Below are 22,220 nucleotides of genomic sequence, written 5' to 3' on the forward strand. Positions count from 1 at the left end.
AGGATTCCAGCCAGCTGGGAAAACTGCCGCAGAAAACAGTGAAACCTGGATTTATCCCTGAAAACCAGGCTTGGACTGGGGCAGGGACTGCAGGTACCAAGCCTGGCACCATGGGCTTCATTCAAAGTAACCCTCCCAGTCCCAGAGCGAGAGATGGACGAGGCAGCCTGTTTGGTGACCACAGTACAGGGCGGTTCCCTGCACAGCACCGAGCCCACCCGACATGATGTGTCCGTCACCAAGGCCCTGTTCCCTTCCCTGCACCAAACCTGCATTTCTTCATCCAAAACCATTTTAAAAGTGAAACTTCAAACTGGTAAAGCAGGTGTCCCCACCCAGCCCCCCAGTAACCCAAGCAGCCTACCCTCCCACCCTTCTCATTCTGCCTAGTGCCCAACTTGACACTGCGAGTTCGGGTCCAGCCCCTGGGTAATGCATTTCTTTTCTGAATGTGCATTAGGCCTGAATTCACCCTGACTGAAACCCCAGGATCTTGGGGGCAGGGGAAGGGGTTACACTTCATCTCACATGAGAGGGAAGAGGACTTACCTTAGCAGAGCAAAAAGAAAAGGAGGACTTGTGGCACCTCAGCAGAGCAGTGAGTGCCTCGCTCTAGCAGCTTCTGAGGGGTCACATGGAGACACTTTCATTTTCTCTTTGGAAAGCACCATGTCACAAACTAGTGAACAGAAACAGGAATGACTGAGCGATTGTGTCCCCAGGGCCATATGGAACAGAAACCCCCGGCCTGGCTCAGGGTTATCCCTATTGCCCTGTCTGACACATGCGGCTGCTGCCCCATTGTGATCTTGCTGTGGGTGAAGCCTGTGGCAGTGAAACGTGACCCATGCTGCTGCCTGATCCCGGCCACGCCCACTCCTTCAGAGCAGATAAACCTCGCCCGCCTTTGATGCAGGCTAATTCAGTCTTCCCCACAACCAGTGGGGATCTGGACACAGTTCGCACCGTTTCACGCGAACTGGTTGTTACATTTACAAGCCGGTTTAGAACCAGTTGTTAAAGGGTTGGGCAAACTCCAGCCTGTGGGCCACATCTGGCCCGCAGGACCGTTCTGTCTGGCCCGCCTGAGCGCCCGGCTGGGGAGGCTCCCCTTGAGAATCCCTTTTTACTCACCCGGTGGCGCTCCGGGTCTTTGGCTGCACTTCAGCGGCGGGTCCCTCAGTGCCACCGAAGACCTAGAGTGAGTGAAGGAACCTGTTCTTCAGATTTTGGCAGCTCATCACTGCCCACAACCAGGCACTGTGTAGCCCACTCACTCTGAATCAGAGGATGGAAGAAAGCTCTTGGATCCCACCTAGCCCAGTCTCACAGAGCAGGACTGGTCTTCAGCATGTCTGCTAGAGCTTTGCCCCCAGAGATGGGGCTCCCACCCCTTCCCCAGGGGGGCTATATCACAGCCTTACAGACTCAACATCAGAAACTTTCCCCTGCTGTTCAACTGATTTTTTCCTTCATTTGCTTCAACCTTGTTGTCCTCTTGGTGCCTCAAGCTCCCCCAGAGCGCCCCCCCAGTGACTGATTTCAGACTGGCCCCTGTTCTTGGTGTCACTTAACCCAGGCAGGCCGACTTGTGTTTGTGATTTCTAGATTGGTGCCCACACAGCCTTCACCCCGCCCTCATCCTCACACTGCCCCTCAGATGCTAAGTGAGGACGGCAACCCACAGAACATTTCCAGGTGTACTTGCCTCAGCCCATGGAGGTGGCAACAACAAGCTGCTTTCTGCTGCCCCTGCACAGCTCTAAACTCATGCAGATCAGCACAGACCTGCTTGTTCTGGCACCGATGGGACCTAGCCTGCTCCTACGTCTAGGTCTAGGATAACAGCACTGTGGATGCCCACTCTGCCGGTATCATGTTGCAAGCAGATATTGGATTTGCTGCCCATTATCACTGCTAGCTATGTCTCCTGGAATTGCTTCTTACCACCAAAAACCAGTTACTAACCTTTCCGTAACTATTATTCTTTGAGATGTGTGCACAGTTGTTGGTGAGTTTTTCCTTTAGCGGTACCTATCAGCGTGGGGCAAAGGCACCCCACTACTTTGTGCACTGCACGTAGGCATAAAAGGGGGGAGCTGCCCCGATCTCCCTCAGTTCCTTCCTCCCAGATAAACACTGATAGAGTGGGGAAGGAGAGCGAATCATGGAATGGACATGTGCAACTCTTCTCGAAGAACAACAGTTATAGAAAGATTAGTAACTGTTGTTCTTCTTGGAGTGATTGCACATCTCCAGTTCAGTGTAGGTGACATCGAAACTGGAGGTTGGCTTGGAGTCTAATTGAACAGGGATTGAAGACTGACTGGTTAAAATTTGGCATCGTCTCTAGGTTGTTGGAGGATTGCATAGTCAGAGGCAACCAAATGATATGAAGAGGACCAGGCTTCCGCTTTGTAAATGTCAAATATGAGGATGTGAGCTAGAAAGGCCAAAAGCTGTTTAGGACCTAGTTGAAGAACCAGCACTCAGTCTGGAGGTGTTACATTAGCCAACTGGTAGCATAGCTGAATACAACTGAAAATGTAAGTTTAGATCCTTTGAGTGGATACTGGACAGCCTTTCATTCTGTCTGCAAATGTGATGAACAGTTATGTCAAAGCCTTAAAAGTCTTTCTCCAATCCAGCTAAAAAGCTAATGCTCTTTTAATATCTAAGCGTGAAGTATCTCCTCACCCTTATGACTAGGAGGCTTTGGAAAGAAGGTTGGTAAGGAGATTGCTTGGTTAATATGAAAACTGGAAACCACCTTAGCAAGGAATCTTGGGTGAGGATGAAGATAAACTTTATCTGTGAAGAAAACTGTACATAGTGGCTCAGATACTACTGTCCTCAATTTCCTCACTCTCCTGGCCATTGTAATAGCCACCAGAAATGCCCCCCTTCATAGAAAGGTACAATAGGGAGAAGGTCACTAGAGGCTTAAAGTGTGTGTGGGGGTGGGAGGGTGGGGCATTAGTTTTGCTAAGACTAGACTAGATTCAAGTTCCATGGGGAGCCAGAATCCTACACCTGTGGAAAAAAGAGGGGGGAGGGATAGCTCAGTGGTTTGAGCATTGGCCTGCTAAACCCAGGGTTGTGAGTTCAGTCCTTGAGGGGGCCATTTAGGGATCTGGGGCCAAAATTGGGGATTGGTCCTGCCTTAGGGGAGGGATAGCTCAGTGGTTTGAGCATTGGCCTGCTAAACCCAGGGTTGTGAGTTCAATCCTTGAGGGGGCTGTTTAGGGATTTGGGACAAAAATTGGGGATTGGTCCTGCTTTGAGCAGGGGGTTGGACTAGATGACCTCCTGAGGTCCCTTCCAATCCTGATATTCTATGATTTTATGATTCTAAGTCTATCCAGGCCCTTCAGAAATCTCATGGATATTGGGTTGGGGAAAAAAGCAAGCAGTTATCAGTAGTCAGGTAGAAGGCCTAGATAGCCACTAGGTGTGCTCTGACTGAAGTAATTGCTAACCCTTGATGCTTTAGGGACAGAAGATAGTCCAACATGTGCTGAATAGATGCGAGGACCAGGGAAATTCCTTTCAGTCTGGATCAGATGGAGAACCTCTTCCATTTAGCCAGCTAAGTACTTCTAGTTGATGGTTTTCTACTATTCAGCAGCACTTCCTGGACTTCCGTAGAGCTGGACCCCTCTGCAGACATCAGCCATGAAGCCTCCAGGCCATCAGATGAAAGATCTACAGATTGGGCTGGAGGAGGTGACCACGATTCTGTGAAATCAAGTCTGTGTGCAGTGGGAGCGATAGAGGGGGCTGACTGACAAGACTAACAACTCTGAGAACCAGTGCTGAGGAGTCAGCTAGGCGCTCAGTATATGTTAAGCCTTGTCCTGCTTTATTTTGCACAGAACTCTGGGCAGGAGATGGATAGGAGGAAAAGCATACAGAAGACCATCTGACGATGTCAGTTGAAAAGCATCCATTAATGAAGCCAGGCTTTGGCCTGCTTGGGAGCAAAACTGGTGACTCTTTCTGTTGTGTTTTCTTGCAAATACATCCACTTGGGGAGTTTCCCGGAGCTAGAAAATGGACCTTGTATGTCCAGCTGAAGGGATCAATCATGGTGATTGATAAACAGTCTGCTTAGGCAGTCTGTCAGAGTATTCTGGATCCCTGGAAGGTAAGCCACTTTCAGAGGTATAGAATTGGCAATGCAGAAGTCCCAAAATAGAATTGTTTTCTGACACAGCAGCAAAGTTTGGGCTTCTCCTCATTTGTTTACATAAAACACAGCCATTGTATTGTCAGTCAGAACCAACAAGCCCCTTCTCTTGCTGTGTGGAAAAAACACCATGCAAGCTAATCAGATTGCTTGCAATTACCTGACATTTATCTGCAGGCTGAGATCTCGGGGAGACCAGAAACCTTGAGTCTGCATGAGACCCAAGTGAGCCCCCTATCCCAAGTCAGAGGCATCTGTGACTAAGATGAGAGATAGCTGAGGCAGGGTGCAGGGAACTCTCTTGTTAACAGCGGCAGGATCTGTCCACCAGTCTAGGGAGGGTAAGACTTGATTAGGGTGACCAGATGTCCCAATTTTATAGGGACAGTCCTGATATTCGGGGCTTTTTCTTATATGGGCATCTATTAACTCACTCACTGTGCCCAATTTTTCATATTTGCTGTCTGGTCACCCTAGACTCGATTAATAATCTGAACTATCACATCCATATGGTGCTTCCTTGGTGAATACACCTTGGCTGCCCAGCCCTGTAGCTCTCTGAAACATAGTCTGGCATATTGGACTACATAAATTCATTTTACCATGTGCCCTAGTAGCCTCAAACAGCTTCTTATCATAGAATCATAAAACACAGGACCACAGGGGCAGGAGGGACCACAAGGGTCATCTCGCTTAACTCCCTGCCAAGATTCAGGATTCGTGAGGTGATAAGTCTTTATGTCTAGAATGATGCTTTGCATTGTCTGAAACTTTTCTGGTGGAAGGAAGGCCTTGGCTGTCATGGAACCCAGGACTGCTCCAATAAATTCATTTTCTGTACCAGAGACAGGACAGACTTCTCTGTGTTGATCAGCAGGATGAACGCATTGAATGTGGACTGGATTATGTCTACTCTGGACAACATCTGTGCCCTGGAAGGACCTCTTATTAGCCAGTCATCCAGGTAAGGGAAGATATGGCCTCCTTCTGCTACCCCCAGCAGACACTTTCTGAATACATGAGGGGCAGCTGTCTGATCAAAGGGCAGAACTGCAAATTGATCATGGGAACCCATTGACTGTGAATCTTAGAAACTTTCTGTGGCTCTGATGAATTGCCAGGTGGAAGTAAGTGTCCGTTAAGCTGAGAGCAGCATACCAGTCCCTCAGCTCCAGGGAAGGAGTAATGGAAGCTAGAGTGACCATCCAGAATTTTGATTTCTTTAGGGACCCATTTAACTCTTTCAGATCTAAAATAGGCCTGAGATCCCCCTTTGCTCCCAGGATCAGGAAGTAACGGGTATAAAACCCCTTTTCCTTGAGCAATGGAGGGACCTCTTCTATAGCTCCTATAAGAAGAAGTAATTATATTTCTCTCAGCAACAAAGCTTCATGAGAGGTGTCCCTGAAAAGGGACAGGGAAGGGGGATGGGAGTGGGAGATGGAAAGAAATTGAAGGGTGCATCCCACTTTCACTGGGCTTAGACCCCACTCACTCTAGAGTCCTTCAGATTATGCATAGGCTCGTCAGTCTTTCCCAAGAAAAGCAATGGCCCTTCAAAGGGGAGGCCTTGGATTGTTTGTTGTACCCCTGCAGGGAGACCAGAAGATTGCAACCATGTAGACCATCGCATAGCGATGGCAGAGGCCATGCAGCAAGCTGCAGAGTCAGATGCATTTAGACCAGCCTGCAGAGAAACCAACATATGTCGTCTGAGAGCTTGTCCTTAAACTCTGAAATTGCATCCCACAGGGTAGAATCATGGCACCCCAGCAGAGCTGGCTGATTTGCAATACGAATCTCTAATCCTCTTGTGGAATAACTTCCTTCTGAACAAGTCTAGTTTCCTAGCTTCCTTGTTCTTCGTTGTTGATGCCTGGTGATCCTGCCTCTCCCTTTCATTAGCTGTAGATACTACCAGGGAGCTCCAAGGGGGATGGTTGGAAAAAGGTTTGAACCCTGAGAAGGGACATAGTACCTCCTTTCCGCTCCTTTCGCAGGAGGTGGCAGGCTCACGGGGGTCTGCAAAGAACCTTGGTAGGTTCTAGAATAACCTTGTTAAAAAGCAGAGCTACCCTCAGGTGAACTGCTGATGTCAAAATGTCCACAAGCTTGTGGCATTTTTCCTGGCCCTCCTCTGGATGGATGTCCGGAGCCAAAGCCATCCTTCCTAAGAACTCCTGACGGGCTTTGGAATCATCTCATGGCAGGGACGTAGGCACGACAGCTTCATCAGGATGAGTAAGAGGATGCCAACGGTTCTCAGGGCTGATCCTGTTCCAATTCCTCTGTGTGTAGCTTGTGAGACGGGTCCTGATCCTGCACAGTGCTGAGCTCGGTACTAAGGGTGGGCTGCTCATGGCATCGATGTTCTTGATGACCAGCAGAGGGAGTAGGACGTGGGGATGCTCTTGACTGAAGGGGAACTCTCATGGGTTCCAAAAGGGCCACTGAAATGGCCCTGGTCTCCAACTGAGTATGGACCCTGGGTCCCTGTGGTATGCTCCATTCTGGAATTGAGGCTGAAACCAAGATGGGCAGGCACCGTTCACAGGTTGCCAAATGTCTTCAGGCTGAGACCCCTAGAAACCCACTTTGGACTGCAGAGGAGAAGAGTCTGCTTCTTCAGACCATGGAGGAGCCATCCCAGTCAGTACCAGAGAGGTGGCTCCAATGCCAGAGAAAGGGATAGTGGCAAGACCTTCTGTGGCTTTCCCCTGGATGGTAGTGGTTTAATTGGTACATTAACAGCAGAACCCAAGGGTCCCACACGGTGCAGAGGTGAAGCTGTGGGCGTTGTTACTTTCGGTGCTGATGCCAGGTGAGAATCTTGAATTCCCGGGGAAGGTGGTACCAAGAGATTCAGCAACACTCTCACAGCTGCAGATGCTTCAGGAGCAGAAGGTGCTGGGGCAACGTTCTGCTCCTGTGACATCTGACCTGAGGTGACAGTGATAGAACTGGCCCTTTGGGAGCTGGTTTCGACAGGCCTGAAGTAGGATCTGGAGTCAACAAACTCCCTGGTTTTGAGGTGTGCTCTGGGGATGCCTCCTTTCTGGGTGCATCCCTGAGTCCTTGGTAGAGCTTAACATCTTCACCTCCGACGTTGATATGCCCAGTACGGAGTCCTTAGATGACTTGCGGTACCTCTTCTTTGGCAGCGGTGAAACTGGTCGGCCTCTCGGTACTGCCAGGGCCAGAGGAGCACGGCTGAATGATGCAGAGGCACTTGGCACCCAGACTGAGCCGGATGGCTCCAATGGAGGGCCGAGAGCCAATTCCAATAGCAGGTACTTAAGTCTGCGTGCCCTGTCCTTTCTGGATCAGGGCTTAAACACTTTACAGATACTGCATGTGTCCTTCACATGAGCCTCCTCCACGCACATAAGACAGTTGAGGTGCAGGTCACTAACCGGCATAGGTTTGCCGAAAGAGTGACAGGGCTTGAAGTCCGGAGAATGGGGCCGAACTCTGGCAGTGACACGGCTACCCAGACGGGAGCTTGTGACAAACAAACAACTTTCTTTTTGAAACTAAGCTAAGCTAAGCTAAATAAACTACACAGACTCATCTGTAACAACACTGGGTACTAGCTACAATAGCTCCTGGAGAAAGAAGGACTTACACTGTAGAACGGGACCTCTAACGGGCAGAAGGAAGGAACTGAGGGAAGCTGGGGGCAGCTCTGCCCTTTATGCCTGTGCTGAGTGCGCGAGGCAGTGGCAGGGCTGGCGGGAGGGGTGGGCACAGCTGCTGCCCCGATGAGTACCACTAAGGGGCAAACTCTGACAATGGTGGACAGGAGCGCACCAGTGGACAGACTTCCAGTGGAATGGGTGTGTGCAGTCACTTGAAGAATTGTCTATGCTGAGCCAACCCTGCAGCAACCTGCAACCTGGGTTCAGAGGCAGGCTCCTGCAGAGTAGGCTGGCTACATGGCCATTTGCTGTGTCAACTGCAGCTTTCAAACCTTGCCAGACAGTATTGATTTCTAAAGGTGATTATTTGTTAGGCTGTTGCTGGAGCTGGTTGGAGATGAGCAGGTTTCTTTGAGTAAAGATGAAGAACAGTTTAGACATGGAACTGTTGCGCTAGGGAAAGCGTATTGCACTGAGTAGTAAAATCCAGTCACTTCAGTCCTGCTGCAGCTGCCTCAGTGGACAGGAAGTCAGAATGGGCAAAAACCTGAAAGGTACAAAACTATCAAACTGATGGAATAGTCTAAACAATTCATGTCATTGTACGGTGTAGAACGGCGCCAGTTGCCACCCAGCATGAGGGGAAGTAGGCCTTACCCCACAGTACCAGCAGTGGGTACGGTCAGTCTCCTGACCACACAGAAATTTAGAAAAGCTGGATGTGCACAAGTCCATGGGGCCGGACGAGTTGCATCCGAGAGTGCTAAAGGAATTGGCGGCTGTGATTGCAGAGCCATTGGCCATTATCTTTGAAAACTCGTGGCGAACGGGGGAAGTCCCGGATGACTGGAAAAAGGCTAATGTAGTGCCAATCTTTAAAAAAGGGAAGGAGGAGGATCCTGGGAACTACAGGCCAGTCAGCCTCACCTCAGTCCCCGGAAAAATCATGGAGCAGGTCCTCAAGGAATCAATCCTGAAGCACTTACATGAGAGGAAAGTGATCAGGAACAGTCAGCATAGATTCACCAAGGGAAGGTCATGCCTGACTAATCTAATCGCCTTCTATGATGAGATTACTGGTTCTGTGGATGAAGGGAAAGCAGTGGATGTATTGTTTCTTGACTTTAGCAAAGCTTTTGACACGGTCTCCCACAGTATTCTTGTCAGCAAGTTAAAGAAGTATAGGCTGGATGAATGCACTATAAGGTGGGTAGAAAGTTGGCTAGATTGTTGGGCTCAACGGGTAGTGATCAATGGCTCCATGTCTAGTTGGCAGCCGGTGTCAAGTGGAGTGCCCCAGGGGTCGGTCGTGGGGCCGGTTTTGTTCAATATCTTCATAAATGATCTGGAGGATGGTGTGGATTGCACTCTCAGCAAATTTGCGGATGATACTAAACTGGGAGGAGTGGTAGATATGCTGGAGGGCAGGGATAGGATACAGAGGGACCTAGACAAATTGGAGGATTGGACCAAAAGAAATCTGATGAGGTTCAATAAGGATAAGTGCAGGGTCCTGCACTTAGGATGGAAGAACCCAATGCACAGCTACAGACTAGGGACCGAATGGCGAGGCAGCAGTTCTGCGGAAAAGGACCTAGGGGTGACAGTGGACGAGAAGCTGGATATGAGTCAACAGTGTGCCCTTGTTGCCAAGAAGGCCAATGGCATTTTGGGATGTATAAGTAGGGGCATAGCGAGCAGATCGAGGGACGTGATCGTCCCCCTCTATTCGACATTGGTGAGGCCTCATCTGGAGTACTGTGTCCAGTTTTGGGCCCCGCACTACAAGAAGGATGTGGATAAATTGGAGAGAGTCCAGCGAAGGGCAACAAAAATGATTAGGGGTCTGGAACACATGACTTATGAGGAGAGGCTAAGGGAACTGGGATTGTTTAGTCTGCAGAAGAGAAGAATGAGGGGGGATTTGATAGCTGATTTCAACTACCTGAGAGGTAGTTTCAGAGAGGATAGTTCTAGACTATTCTCAGTGGTAGAAGAGGACAGGACAAGGAGTAATGGTCTGAAGTTGCAATGAGGGAGGTTTAGGCTGGATATTAGGAAAAACTTTTTCACTAGGAGGGTGGTGAAACACTGGAATGCGTTACCTAGGGAGGTGGTAGAATCTCCTTCCTTAGAAGTTTTTTAAGGTCAGGCTTGACAAAGCCCTGGCTGGGATGATTTAATTGGGGATTGGTCCTGCTTTGAGCAGGGGGTTGGTCTAGATGACCTCCTGAGGTCCCTTCCAACCCTGATATTCTGTGATTCTATGAAATCAGGGGCTGGGGATCCATATGCAGCATTGACATGGACGGTGAACAAGGGCCTCAGTGGAATAAGGAAGAGGTCTGGATGGGCTCTTTTCTGGCTGCATACAGCACAGCTTTCACACCCCTTCCCCTCCGCACAGGATCCAAGCATACAGAAATGGAAAGTGACGTACATGCGTGAGGTGTGATACAGCTAAGGAAGAGGCCAGCACGACCCCTTTGCAGGTGAGTATGTCCAGGTACAAGGTACAGGATCTAGGGCCTCCAAGCCTCAGGGAGAAGAGCTGAGACACAGTATTTAGTGATGCAGGTAACTGCAGGGGCTGAACTGTGGCAGGCGGGGTGTCTGCTGCTGCCATCTCTGGAGTGAGCAGGAGTCGGGAAGACGCGTTCACGACGAGTCCTCAGCATCTCGCGGGATCAGGCCACAGACTGGGTTAGTGGGGAGCACAAAGTCGAACTAGGAGCCCAAACTCCTGCCCTCCCAGGGGAAACAAGCCCTTCGCTCACTGAAGCTGTCGCCCTAGCGTGGCCCCTTCCCTCTGTGCTGCAGAGAACATGGGGTGTGTTCCCCACATTTTGCCCCATTCCAGCATGGGTCCCTTGACGTTATTGTAGGGCTGTGGCCTGCACCGAGACCCCCGTGCACCCCCAGGGCTCCCTGGCACCTGAAAGGCTTGTGCAGCAGAGTGAGCCTGCAAGAGACGCAGTCTCCTAGTGCCCTCTGCTGGGAGGAATCGGAGCGGGCCAGGGCCAGGGCCAGGGCTTCGGCTTCTTGTGGTGCTGTGGCAGGAGCAGCGGAGGCTCGCCCTGCTGTCATGGTGAATTGCTGCACGGCCCTGGCGAAATCCAGCACGTGCCAGATGGCCAGGACTTAGTTACAATATTGAGCCAAGTATGGAAATTCTCCCCACAACGGGCACCTTTGTGCTTTCCTTACAGCGTGTTGTAACCCCCGCTGCCAGGTGGGTGGCTTATTACAAACAAAACCAGCCATGCTTGAAGTGGTGAGAGGCTGCCTCCACTCATCGCCCCCAGCCCACAGTAAATTCCCCATGCCTCAGAGCTGGGGAAATGGCAGCATGTGGGAAAGTCCCAGCTGCACGTTAGTCACTGGCTCCGTCACCTTCCAGCCTGGGGAACAAACCCCGTGTGCTCTCCTAGAGGCTGCGCACATGTGCATGGGAGCACAGGAAGGAGTGGGGGAATGTGCATGTGCTCTCAGGCAGCGAACCCTGCCTTGCAAAGGCCTGGCAGGATCTGTGCAGTGAGGCTCAGCACAGGGCCTGTCACAAATGGGGACATGAAGATGGGGCTGCAATAGGGCCACCATGGCGCCCCTTTAAAGACAGTGTGGCAGCACCATGCAGTGCAGTTACAATCTCCTTTCTCAGCTAAAAGACTGGCCAGCAGGCCCATTGCCCACTGACAGCTGTACAGCGGGGGGCTCACAGGCCACGCTCCCCCTTGCAGCAGGAGGAGAGGACAGCTGAGAGGAGCTAGTTCACCTACTGTACAACTTGTGGCTTCTCCTTAATGAGCCCCACTGTCAGCGCCACAGTCAGGAACCACAGCTGTTTCTTTTCTCCAAGGCTCTTCCGCTCAGCCTGGCTCCTGCCCCTTTCACAGTCTGTAAAGAGAAGCTACTCAGAGACTGCGGAGAAATGGGGTCTCTGTTAAAGCACCTGCTTGGCCAGCCCCTGGAGAGGCAGGTGTGCTTCGTGTGTACAGCCATATCCTGATGCCTTTACACAGCATCCCTCAGGCTAAGCTCCTGCTGGCGTCAGTGAGTTTGGCCTGAGTAAGGGTGCCTGGGCTCAGGGGCTGGCTGGTTATTGCTCTCAGTGTGTGGAAGGTAACGGTGAACTCTTGATGTGGAGGGAGAGAGCACACAATGCAGGCAACTGATGGCTATAAAAATCAGCTCCTGTCCTCTCCCCTCCCCCTCTCTCGCAGATTAGAGACCTCATCTGACATGTAGTTTTTGGATGAGAGAATCTCCAACACAGCAAGAGCAGATAAGGCCGGGTGTGGAGACCAGAGCCTCCTCTGTCACGCGGAGAAGCAGAGCACTGATACCCACAGAAGTGCAGAAGCAAAGACATATGCAAACAGACTATGAGCTCAGAGTCCCTACCTCAGCAGACCTGACAGAGTACAAGCTGTCAACATCTAGTGAATTAACATGACTACGGATGAGCACACTTCCCAGCCTTTCTAACTCATGTATATACACCTTAGCGAGAAACTCTGGTACACGGATACTGTGTGAGGGTCCAAGTGAGCCTGAGGATAGAAGAGAGACAATGAGTGCATGGAGGCGTGTCCCTCCCCATATCTGCCAAGTCTCTTTCCTTTGTTTCTGCAACATCTGCTTTGAGAAGTAAAGACCCTGCCGCTGACATCCGGACTGCTTGACTGTTCTCAAGCCACATGCTTGGTGTCAGCAGGTTCACGCACAACCCCACTTCCCTCCCTGCCACCACAGAGCAGTGAGCCATGGCTTCTGCGCTGCGTGTGACAAGGGGAGGAACTGACGTCTGGCTAGGGACGCTGCAGAGCGAGATAAAAGACAGAATTCTGGGCAGTAAATGGTCATATGATGCAGCATTTGAACGGAACAATCTGCAGAGGTGGGGGAAGGGTCCCTCAGAGCATGTACGCTCGCGTGTGTGTATTGCAGGAGTATCATTCCCTGGAAGCGGCTGGAAACACCTGTCCCTTGTGCAATCCCCATGCCTTCCAAACATACACTTCAGAAATGTCTCTGACGCCTGGTAGCTGTACGTTCTGCAGAGCCCAGGCTGGAAGGGTTTTTCTACAGACAAAGTCCAGGAACAAAGAGAATGAGCTGTGACTAAGGAGGCTTCTGCTGGCAGATGTTCAGCACAGGTGTGAATTTCTAATGAAGCAACATTGTTTACTGAGCAGAGCCGGCACTGCTTGGAAGAGACAGTGTCATCAAATGGAAATAAAAGGCCTGGGTATTACCTTTGCCAAGGCAAAGCAGTTTGTGAGAACCACGGCCTCCCAGCAGTGGGGAGAGGCAGCGCCTAGCCGGGGAAACTTGCCTGTTTTCTCCAGAACCAGCTTTGCATGTTCCTGTTTCACTGAAACATAAGAATGAGAAATTGGAATGGGGGTATTTGGAGAGGAAGGAGCTGAAGGAAAAGTCAGAGAGTGTGTGAGCAAGGAATAATGGCTTTGGAACTAGCGCTGGGTCCAAAGGACACATGGGTCTGAGAAACAAAACTAGGCACAAGCACCTGCTCCGTAATGTCCTCTCAAACCAGGAATGAAACACACTGTAAATGTGTAAAGCAGAATGTGGAGGAACGCTCCAGTGGGGCTCAGAAGGGCAGGCGCCCTGTGCTTGTTCACAAGGGTAGAGGGTCAGGGGGTTGCAGGGTTAGTGTTAACAAGGGTAGGCTTGCTGAAACCCCTCTGGCAGTGACACTCAACTTTGTTCTTTGTCTTTTCAAATACAGGCCTCTCCCTGCAGGTCAGTAATGCCATTTGATTCAGGCCCAGCACCTGGAACCAAACCCCACCTCTACATATCCTCCTCAGAGCTCCTTCAACCAGCTGGATATTCTCTCCAAGCCATTAACAGGAGCAGTTGGGACACTCCCTTACCCTGGGGCACAGAAGCACAGAGAGAGAATCCCTGGTCACTACAATGCAGGACAACACACGGGGGAGGCAGGGAGCGGCCTGATCTCCAGAGAAGGTAAACAGCCAAACCAATGAGTGCAAACTGTGCCAGGCAGCTTACAGCAAGAATGTGAGTCCCAAGTTCCCACTCGCCCTTCTCAGCCAGAGGGTGTCAAATGGTGCACTCTGCACCTGGTAGTCTAAGCACCACTAGTCTGCCTGCTGCCATACACAGTCAATGTCCTATTCTGTTCGACTTCTATGGCCTGTATCCTGTAATCTTGCTCTAACCTTGAACTTGACTGGCTTTAGGGAAGTGACTCATCTGCAAAGGCGGGCGTGAGGCTGGGCTTGGTCTCTTTTCCTGTTCCCTTTTCACGACATCTTGTGTGTTGTCCTGCAAAGCCACCTCTTTTCTTTAGCGTCACACAGCTATTCCTTCGGCTCTGTCTACCCACAGAAATGGCACCCATTTAACTAAATCAGTGCAGTGTAATCTGTAACCCCCTGGCATGGATACTCTGAAACTGATTTGAAAGTTGTTGAAATCACTGTAGCTCAATTCAGTAACAAATCAAATACAGAGACACTGATTTTGTGTACTTTTAACGGGATTTAAGCATCCACACTGGGTGCTAAATGGGTGGTTTGTGTGTGGAGGCCAGATAGGGAGCCCTGTGCACTGAGGCCTTGCTTTTAACCCAGGAGAATGCTAGTGGTTGGCTTGAGCACCCCAAAGATAGGCTAAAGGGGGAGTTTCCAATGCCATGTTGGTGAAGGGAGCTGTTCTGTCTTGGTTTGATGCCAGACTTGGTCACTCGACTAAAGGTAATGCTGCTGAACTGCTCATGCTTTCAGAGTGTTGCTCTAGTGACTCTTCTTGTTGACTTGTCCAATTTAATCCCTAATAGAATTCCACTCAGTGAAGTTACAGCCTGGATGCAACTGAATTTAAATATAAATATATGCAAAATAGCGTGAAGGATCAGATTACGGCTTCAGACACACCCAGACAGAATCCAGCCTGAATCTCATCCCAAACTGGCTGCTGTTCACACAGAATTTAGAAAAACTGTTTACTAGCTTCCCACCCCGCCCAGTCCGCAGCACTGCATGCTACGTGCAGCGATAACAGGGTGTGATGGACAAAGTACAGATCTGTGAACAGCACAGTCACGCCCCTCTCTGCTAGGGAGGTGCAGGCATCTTATCTCACAGGTCACTCTGCTAAGGAGGTGGCGTTAGGGTTTCCCTGTCCTCTACTTGTGACTGAGTAAGGAAGTGCAGCAAGCAGAGAAATCAGCCCCACTGGCAAGGCAGCATCAGAAAACCCCAGGAGCTCCTGTTACTGAGAGTGAGTTTGGCCTTGCTGTTCTGCCTAGCAGCGTTCCTGTCTTTGTGTTGTGCCCTTAATAGTATTTATTCACAGTTCTTTGCCGTCACCACCCAGCCCAAGGGGAGTGACACTAAGCTTGGGAACATGAGCTACATAGAAGCAAAGAAAGTCCCTGGGAAATGCCATACTTCACGTAAAGAGACAGGTGTAAAACCAGAATCACGTCCCAATACAATGTACCAGCAGTAGCAAAATGCGGCTCCGCCATGCGCTCACTCTGTGGCGCAGGGCAAGTAATGTTATTACTCTGTGCTTCAGTTTCCCCAGGTGTAAAATGCAGCCAACAGTCTTGCCTGACCTCACAAGGAGAGGAGTGACTGTAAACATCAGTCAGTTACTGTCTGCCAAGTGCTATACCAATGCTGAGCATTATCATCTACTCTAGAGGGCTCTGCAGGAGGACACGTTGCTGTACAGTAGGCAAAGTACAGAAACGAACAAATAAAAGATGCAAATTTACAGGTTTTAAATATTAAGATGTCCCAGTTCACTTTATACAATACAGCCTGAAAAATGACATCTGTACTCTGTCAGCCTGGCCCTTGTTATATGTTCATGCAAACAAACTGCTCAGGGTACTTGAGTTGCAAAATCCCTCTAATTCCTTTCACAAGGAGCCGAAGAGTGCCAACTCCAAATCCAGCAGAGACACTGGGAAGGACCAGGGAGCCCCAAACTCAGCCTTTCTGACAAGATAGCCCAGGGGGAGTCAATTATTTTTGTGAAGGACCAAATTTCTTGATCAAGGTATAGTCAAGGTCTAGACTCCAGAGAAAATCATAATAAATAATAAAATATAATAAATAATAAGTAAATAAAAAGATTTTGGGGTCTGTTCAAAAGCATCTGGCGGTCCAGCTTTGGCCCACATTCTGCCTCTTGACTACTCGTAATACAGCCCAACAGATCCCTGAGCCCAGAGTGGGAAGTGGGCTGTTGCATCACATGAATATTAGCTTATGTTATGTTCTGCTTGAAAAAACAAACAAACTAGATGAATTGAAATACAATACGTGCTTTTCAGTATCATAAGAACGGCCACACTGGGTCAGACCAATGGTCCATTTAGCCCAGCATCCTGGCTTCCGACAGTGGCCGGTGCCAGATGCTTCAGAAGGAGTGAATGGAACAGGGCAATTATTGACTGATCCACCCTGTCATCCAGTTCCAGCTTCTGGCAGTTGGAGGTTTAGGGACACCCGGAGCCAGGGCCGTCCCTAGGGGGTGTGGGGACTGAGACAAACCCTTCCCACCCCTCTGCCCCAGGTCCCACCCCCACTCCACCTGTTCCCTGCAAGTCTGCCCTGCCCCTATCCCGCCTTCTGCCCCCTGCCCCGATATTTTCTGTCTTCTTGTCTATCCCTTTGCTAATGGTTCCTAATTTTATTAGCTTTTTTGACAGCTGCTGCATATTGAGTGGATTTTTTCAGAGAATTATGCATGATGACTCCAAGATCTTTCTTGAATGTATCAGTTAATTTAGATCCCATCATTTTATATGTATAGTTGGGATTATGTTTTCCAATGTGCATTACTGTGCACTTATCAACACTGAATTTCATCTGCCATTTTGTTGCCCAGTCCCCCAGTTTAGTGAGATCCTCTTGTATCAAGTACTATGGTGATAGCTGAACTGTACTCATCCCTGGAATGAATATATAGAATATTTCACCTACAATTAAAGCTATTTTTCAATGAAAAAAATACTCTAAACCTGATAATTCTTGTATAAGTCTTTAATGTGTTAATCACCATGTTAACAATGAATAACGTGTTTTCATTTATCAACATCCTCATTACAGTGGCGTAAGCACCAGCGTCCAAACAAATGCAAACACCAACCCTGAACACATGCACCTTGCAGTAGCGCCCTCCTGAGGTTACGCACTCCCTTTGTAGGGCCACAAAGGTCTACATGGGGCACAAAACCCCTTATCTGCCTGCCCATCTGAGTTTTGTAGGTCGTTCTGCAGCAGTGAAAAACGTCCCTTATAGAAGATGCCAACGCAGTAGCTGAACAGTGGCCACAGATACATCCTCTGAACTGGCCTATGCCTCTCTGTTTATGGCTAGAAATGGGAAAAGGGATTTCTGAATAATATGAGCTGGCTTGAAATGTAAAGAATTTGCAGTGGCCATTTAACTATCTGGACTCACCACCTTACTGTGGAATTTATAATGCCACAGTATATACTTCTGTGCTCAAGTAGCTCAGAATCAGAGGAAAAACCTTTGGATGTATTATCACAAGGGCACATGTGATCCCAGCTGAATTCAGAATTCAGCTGTGGGAGTCGTTTCCAGTCTATACCCCGGACACATACAGAAACCTGGTGGAATGCACACACAGCTTAGGGACTTTGATCCTACACTAGTCAGGCTTTTTTGGTATACACAGTTTAAAAACATCTGATCTCAGTTACATTGATACCAGTGTGGAATAACACCACTGACTTCCACAGAATTACTGCAGTCACATTAAGCTAACTGACCCTCATGAATACAGTTACTGAGGGCTAGACGGTGCTGGCCTTGCAGCCAAGAGGGGGGCAGACTCAGGAGCCTTCTGTAAAAGGGTGGATTGCCCATTTAAGGGCTAGAGGTTTGGGACCAACCAACCTAGTAACTAACTAGTCACACCTGAGCAAGGATCAGACGAGTCCCCTATGAGAGCAGCAGAAAGCTGCAGGGCAAGAATGGCGTGTGTCTGCAGGAAACCAAATGCAGAGTGAGAAAGGTTCCTGCAAGGAAGACCCTGAGCCCAGGGGAGTTGCCCCATGGAGTAACTTACTAAAGCAGGGAAGACCCTGAGACACCAGGGGAGCTTGGAGGCCTACAGAGAGACATTGAACAGTGACTCAGCCCCAGGAAAGAGGGTTTGGGAGTGGGATTCCCTACCCAAGGGGGAGAGAGATTCTGAACTGGGGTTAGGGCCTGGAAGGCCAGTGTGTGTCAGGACTAAATAAATTGGACCCAAATAGGGGAGTGTTCTAATTACTTTTGGGCTCTGATCTGGAGTTTTTGGGGAGTCCATAAAGGGAAATTAGGCAGGGTGATGCAAAGCAACCTCTGGCCACGAGGGAGCTACAGCTTTCCTTCTCACATCACCCACGCCAGGGCCAGCCACAGTTACAATCCCTGCACTCTCCTGAAAGTAGCTAATGAGAGGCTGTACAAAGGTGTCCTTGGAAGTCAGCAACCTCCTGCTTTAACTTGCACCTTCTTTCAGTTCCTTGGGATGTGAACCAGCTTATATAGCACCTCTTAATCTGAGCTGCAGGGTCAACATCTTTCCCATGCAAGTGTATTCGGGCCAGACCAACACTGGGGAAGCCAAAATGAACATGAGTTCATGCCCCATGCAGCTGCTACTAGTTGTGGGGGTGCAATCAGGTCCCATCACAGACTCTAGCTGAGTCTGTAGCTTGTCACCATCTTTACACTGGGAGAGCCACTGCTGGGATCCTCAAGTACCAACAGCCCCAAGAGTTCAAGCCATTTACCAATCGCCAGCTCTGTAGCAAGTGTGACCATGACATCCCAGCAAATCTACTCTGATCTGTTCCAGAGCCCACCCAGTGTCTGCATAGTGACAGCCTGCTCTTCTGGAGGGAACGTGGGAAAACAAGCAACATTTCCATTTTCCACACTGTTTATTCCCAAAGGCTATCTTGATTGCAACCCCATGAAATTCATCTAGGTCATGTTCATATAGCAGTTACACAAGCTCCTGTCCATGAAGGTAAGTTTCACTGTTTACTGGTCCATCCTAGTGCTCTCACTCATTAGGTTCATTTGGCCTGTTTTTATGAAAAGTGACTTTTTGATCCCTCACCTGGAATTGAGCAATAATCAAAAGGACAGGGTCCTAAACAGGGGCTGTCCACAAATGGGCCACCCAGTGGCAACTCGGTTGAGTTCAGGGGCTCTGAAGTTTGATTTCTTTCTACGGATGGTTTAGATACAATAGTATTGTGGTTCAGTGACTCTTCTGATAAATTAACTGCACAGCCACTTCCCATGCTCACAACATTCTGTAACTGCGCTTCACTTTTCTTCCGCATTTACAGACGTCCTCAAATGGTCACGTGTATGACACAGCAGAAGAGGACATGGCATGTTATTGCTACTCTCTTGTATCCTTTCATCTGTACAGTCAGAAGTACAATTTTTTGTCTCCTGCATGGTCCTCCCAGTCTTCCTGAGAGCTAGAATCTAAAGACCACAGCAACTTTTTCACGCCCACAGTATCTTCATCTTCACCATCACTACATGGTTCATTAAAGCCGATAATCCAAGGGCTGTCACTGCTGTTTTGTATGAGAGCCGCTCCTGAACTCAGACCAAAGGCAAAGCCTGTGGTAACATCTGAGTCAATGCTATAGAAAGTCTGACAAGTTTATCTCCAGGTCAGATTCACAGAGAGTGATAGCTGGAAGTGCTTCTTTGAGGTTGTTGTTTAAAAGGTTGATAAAGGGTTTATAAGGCGACTCAGAAATAGCCTCACTGTTATTGTCACAGTGCGTATTATTGTCTTTGAGAGCAATACCAAAAGGCTGGTAACTAGATGGGTTAGAAACAGAGGGGCAGGAAATTGCAGCTGCTTTTTCTGGAACATGTTGACATGTTATTTGCTTGTGTACTTCTTTCTCTGGCAGGAAAAATGAAACTTTGTCATGAGCATGGGAGAAAAACCATGGAAAGTCTATGTCTTCTGAACAGATGGTTTGACAAGCAGTCTCAGTGCAGTCACCCTTGTGGTTGGTGTAACAGCTTTGATCACCAAGGAGTTGATGGGCTTGTTCTTCTCTGTAGGGAAGTATTTGATTCTCTGGAAACTCTGCTAAGGAGAGTGAAGAGCTTGGGTTTTCCAAACACTGTGTCAAGCTATTGCTAACTGTGGACTGAGACAGCAGGCTGGCAAAGCTCTTATATGCTGTGCTACTGGACTCCATGGACTGAGACAGCAGGCTGTCAAAGCTCTTATATGCTGTGCTACAAGGCTCTGTGGACTGAGACATGAGGCTGTCAAAGCTCTGATATGCTGGACTATTTATTCCGTCTTTGATTATCTCAGAGGAAGGAGCATTTGGTGATTTTTTAATCAAGACCAACAAGTCATGCTGAGTCTCAGAACTGCAAAGAAAGTGTCTTTGATGCAACATGTCTGGAGGATTCTTTGCCTCGGGAGAAGCAGTGTCTATGTTAGAACTTTGATAACCAGATTCAAAAGATTCTTCTGATCGCACTGACTTTGTGCTAGCTGCTCTACAGTTGTAGTCATCCTGAGAGGCTGTAGTGGAAAAGGAGCAAGCATGTGAAGTATCACATGACTGTTGATCCTGGACTACATTTTCTTTTGGTGTTTGCTGTGATGAATTTTCTGATTCACAATTCTCAAAGGTTTTTTGCTCTTCTATGATGAAGTCTGGAATTTCAGTGTCATGGATACTGGTTCCACATTCTAGTAGCTTAATAAACATGTCTGCAAGTGCATCGTTGTGTTGAGTGTGTTCTATAAAGCTATTAGCACTGCTCTCACAAGGTGGGCACAAGAGGATCTCACCCAGGTTGTCCTCATGGCTCTCAGTTTCAGTGTTTCTTGAACACTCACAGATTTCAAGAGAATCTTCAATCAAAGTGATCTCTGGAATTAGAACAGCTTCATACTCTTCTGGGAACCACTCTCCACATTTATTCAGGCAACTGCCAGGTTTCTCACCACTTTTGACGTTGTCTTTCCCCTTCAAGGTTTGGCCTTGAGCATATTTTGCAAGACAGTTCTTACAGCTTCTGTTTTTGGGGATGAAAAGGAAGGCACAATTAATGTTCACTTGATAGCAAAATATTTTATGCTGTAAACCAGAGAAATGTTCTTTATTTTACTTACAGTTGGTGTTCCTTGTGAGTCTGTTTCACATCATAGAAAGGTGCCTTAATTTCATCAGTGGACAGCATTTTCCTCCAGACTGAAATCTAAAAGAGGCATAAAACAGATTTAGGGTATGGTTGAATTAAACTTGATATTTCTCTGAATCACAGTCAGCACCAGAACATATGACTTCTTTCATTTTTTAAACACATGGGAAATGTGTTTTTTTGTAAAATCTTTAAATCACATACCTGAGCTCCCTTGACATTCTTAACAACAAGATGGCTCTTGGCTGGATTTGGGATTTGGTCCCACCATTCTCTCTTAACTCTGCAAAGCAAGAATCGTTGCTTACTCTTAGCTGTGTTTGGGCCCAATTCCCCAGTTTCACTACCCCTACTCTCTCTCCTCAACCAGTCTGTATGCTCAACTGGAAGCACTTATTCTGTTTATGTCCAGGAGTGACAATGCTTTTCAGCAATGCTTGTGTAAACATTTGTGCATATATTAATGATTAACTGGCCTGAGCACAGTCACATGGTCAGATTATTATTTGAGATTGTGAGAAAACAGGAAAATCTATTAATGTGACCCAAGTCCAGCAAATTACTCCTCAAAAATAAAATACTGCAATAAGATAACCAGCACTATTGAGATACTTGCAGAGCTGGGGGCCCAAAGATGACAGATCCTGCTCTGACAAGGGGAATACTTTATAAAGATGAGGATGTTGGCTCTATTAACATTTTAACATTATATTAGCTGCATTTGCTCTCTTCAAATTATATGGGCCAAATTCTGAGGATTTTACTCAGGCCCATTGAAATCAATAAGAATTTAGCCTGAGCAAGGACTGAGTAAAATCTGAGTAAGGACCTCAGATGCAGCCCTTAAAAATGTGTATTAGCCTTTCAACAGTAGGTCTCATGATGCTTTACAAACACTCATTAATTAAGCCTCAGTAGGCTCCTGTGAAGTCCTGGCAATATCATACAGATGGTTTAGTGGAGAAAAGTGCTGTAATCTAATCTCTTTATATGCCTGGTTCAGAGAGATGATATGAAGGTTAGTTAATTCATGTTTGTAAAGAGATTGCTTGTATATCTTCAGACAAAAGGTCCTTTATGATTACAAAGTACTATACTACTGTACATGCCATTACGCTCTTTGAAACCGAATATTTGGTGAACTGCTGCTCTGTAAA

At 48.3% G+C, this 22,220-nt stretch overlaps 2 protein-coding genes and 1 long non-coding RNA gene across 8 annotated transcripts in view; 1 reads left to right on the forward strand and 2 right to left on the reverse strand.

The window, feature by feature from the left end:
* Positions 1 to 750, reverse strand: part of IL21R (interleukin 21 receptor) — a 43,915-nt gene extending 43,165 nt beyond the window's left edge. The window contains exon 1 of the mRNA XM_077828012.1: positions 550 to 750. The gene's annotated coding sequence lies outside the window, so the exon portion shown is untranslated. The remainder of the gene's footprint in view (positions 1 to 549) is intronic.
* Positions 751 to 12,743: 11,993 nt separating this feature from the next.
* On the forward strand, positions 12,744 to 19,928 carry LOC144270834 (uncharacterized). The gene is made up of 3 exons (XR_013347256.1): positions 12,744 to 12,986; positions 13,583 to 13,824; positions 19,803 to 19,928. It is a non-coding gene; the product is annotated as an uncharacterized LOC144270834 (long non-coding RNA).
* The window catches only part of IL4R (interleukin 4 receptor), a 28,034-nt gene continuing 22,679 nt past the window's right edge, over positions 16,866 to 22,220 (reverse strand). For 5 of the 6 annotated variants that reach the window (XM_077827640.1, XM_077827642.1, XM_077827641.1 and 2 more), the window contains 3 exons: positions 21,268 to 21,346; positions 21,035 to 21,120; positions 16,866 to 20,937 (listed from right to left, as the gene is read on the reverse strand). In XM_077827640.1, coding sequence (XP_077683766.1) covers positions 19,524 to 20,937; positions 21,035 to 21,120; positions 21,268 to 21,346 — 1,579 coding nt within the window. In that variant the 3' untranslated portion in view covers positions 16,866 to 19,523. The remainder of the gene's footprint in view (positions 20,938 to 21,034; positions 21,121 to 21,267; positions 21,347 to 22,220) is intronic. The other variant, XM_077827646.1, reaches the window with a different exon arrangement.

This window comes from Eretmochelys imbricata, chromosome 10, assembly GCF_965152235.1.
Source record: "Eretmochelys imbricata isolate rEreImb1 chromosome 10, rEreImb1.hap1, whole genome shotgun sequence".
Classification (NCBI taxonomy): Eukaryota; Metazoa; Chordata; order Testudines; family Cheloniidae; genus Eretmochelys; species Eretmochelys imbricata.